Source organism: Malus sylvestris, chromosome 4, assembly GCF_916048215.2.
Source record: "Malus sylvestris chromosome 4, drMalSylv7.2, whole genome shotgun sequence".
NCBI lineage: Eukaryota > Viridiplantae > Streptophyta > Magnoliopsida > Rosales > Rosaceae > Malus > Malus sylvestris.
This window is the reverse complement of record NC_062263.1, coordinates 8,812,495-8,814,130: the sequence shown is the minus strand read 5'-3', so window position 1 is coordinate 8,814,130 and position 1,636 is coordinate 8,812,495. Positions and strand designations below refer to the sequence as shown.

At 37.2% G+C, this 1,636-nt stretch overlaps 1 protein-coding gene across 1 annotated transcript; it reads right to left on the bottom strand.

Annotated features, from left to right (window-relative positions):
• Positions 1-392: 392 nt before the first annotated feature.
• On the bottom strand, positions 393-1,154 carry LOC126618094 (dehydration-responsive element-binding protein 1A-like; the record flags this gene model as incomplete). Its single annotated transcript, XM_050286192.1, has 1 exon — positions 393-1,154. A coding segment is annotated over one exon (639 nt), but the record flags the coding sequence as incomplete, so codon positions are not given.
• Positions 1,155-1,636: the final 482 nt, after the last annotated feature.

The following is a 1,636-nucleotide window of genomic DNA, read 5'->3' as shown; positions in this document are numbered from 1 at the left end:
AATAGGGCAAGATATTTCCATAAATGGGCAAGATATTTCCATAAAAGGGCCAGATATCTCAATCATACAAAATTAGATACCTTTATATTCAATCAATCCAAATTTAGTAACTTTATTGATAATGAACCCAAATATCTCACACTAACACTGTATTAATTAGTACCATCAAATACCCTTAAAGGTCTAAAACAAGATATTTCCCATAGAATAAAATATGACGCAAACAACTATTTATAAATTATAATTGTTTTTACAGGCATAAACAATTGACATTATTTTTTTAGTGATAAAAATTAAATGAAAAAATAAGGGGAACTTTAACGAAAAGTTCTTTATACTGTTTATTCTAACAAAAAAATCATATTTTTATACTAAAAAGTCAATCATGGTACTATTCATTTTATATTTATTTTTTTCATATCATTAAAACTTAAAATTTTTAAATCATTTTCATTAGTTTCTTAAAAATAAACGGAAAGTATCCTTCGGGATGATGGATAGACCTGTGTAAATATCTATTGCTTTGAGAAGCTCCACAGATTGACGTCATCATTGCTTCCCATATCATCCCAATTCATGTTGCCACCTGGACGGCGACGTGTAGAGAGCAGAAGCCCTTCGGCCATACTATCAAGCAACTTTGGCATGGCGAACATTTCCTCCTCATCCAAGTAAAACGAGCTGCCACTTTGCTCCGCACCTCCACAATCCTTCTCCCCCTCCATTTTCTTGCTCTCCTTCTCATCATCCCCACTTTCCGACACTCCGCCAAACTCAGCTGGCCTGAATGTCTCTGCAGCCTCCTCGGCCGCCCGCCTGACATCCACTGAATCAATGGAAGCCGGAACAGGCAGGCGCCATGCGAAGTCTGCAAAATTGAGGCAGGCAAGCCTCCCTCTAAAGGCCAATGCTGCCACGTCATGCACCCGAGCTGCCATCTCTGCAGTTGGATAAGTTCCGAGCCATATCCTCGACTTCTTCTTGTTTGGTTCTCTCATTTCGCACACCCACTTGTCGTTGTTCCTCCTCCTCGCTCCTCTGTAAACCGGGTGCCTTGTCTCGTTGAAAACTCTCCTCCCCGCTCGCTTCTTCGGCGTGCTGGATGCCAAAATGACCTCCTCGTCGGAGAACGAAGCCAGCAGCAGGTTGATATTCGATTAAATAAAGTTGGGGATCTGGGAAAGTTTTGTAGTGCCTGGGTTTCTCTCTTGTGTTTCCTCGTATGATATTCGATTAAATATTGGAAAGCATTTCGAAGTTTATTTGATCTATTAGAGGTTGATGTTTCAAGGTAACGACCCTACTTGTGTTCATTTTCATGTACCTTTTTGATAGGTATTTTGTAGTTTCTTTTATTTGTTTGATATTATATGTTTTGGGTGACGAATGACTTGTTTAGATGTACTTTTAAAATGACTGAAAACGTTTTTAGAGAAAATATTTTTTGATTTCAAAAGCATTTAAAGTGCTTTTTGTAAGAATCATCAGTTATGTGCTTCTTTGAAGAAGTATTTTAAGTGTTTTTCTATAACTTACTTGCATTTTTACTAAAGATTGGTTCCAAAAATATTTTTACCAAAAAAACTTTCGATCATTTCAAAAGCAAGTCCAAACGAACTCAAAAAAGTTCCTTAAA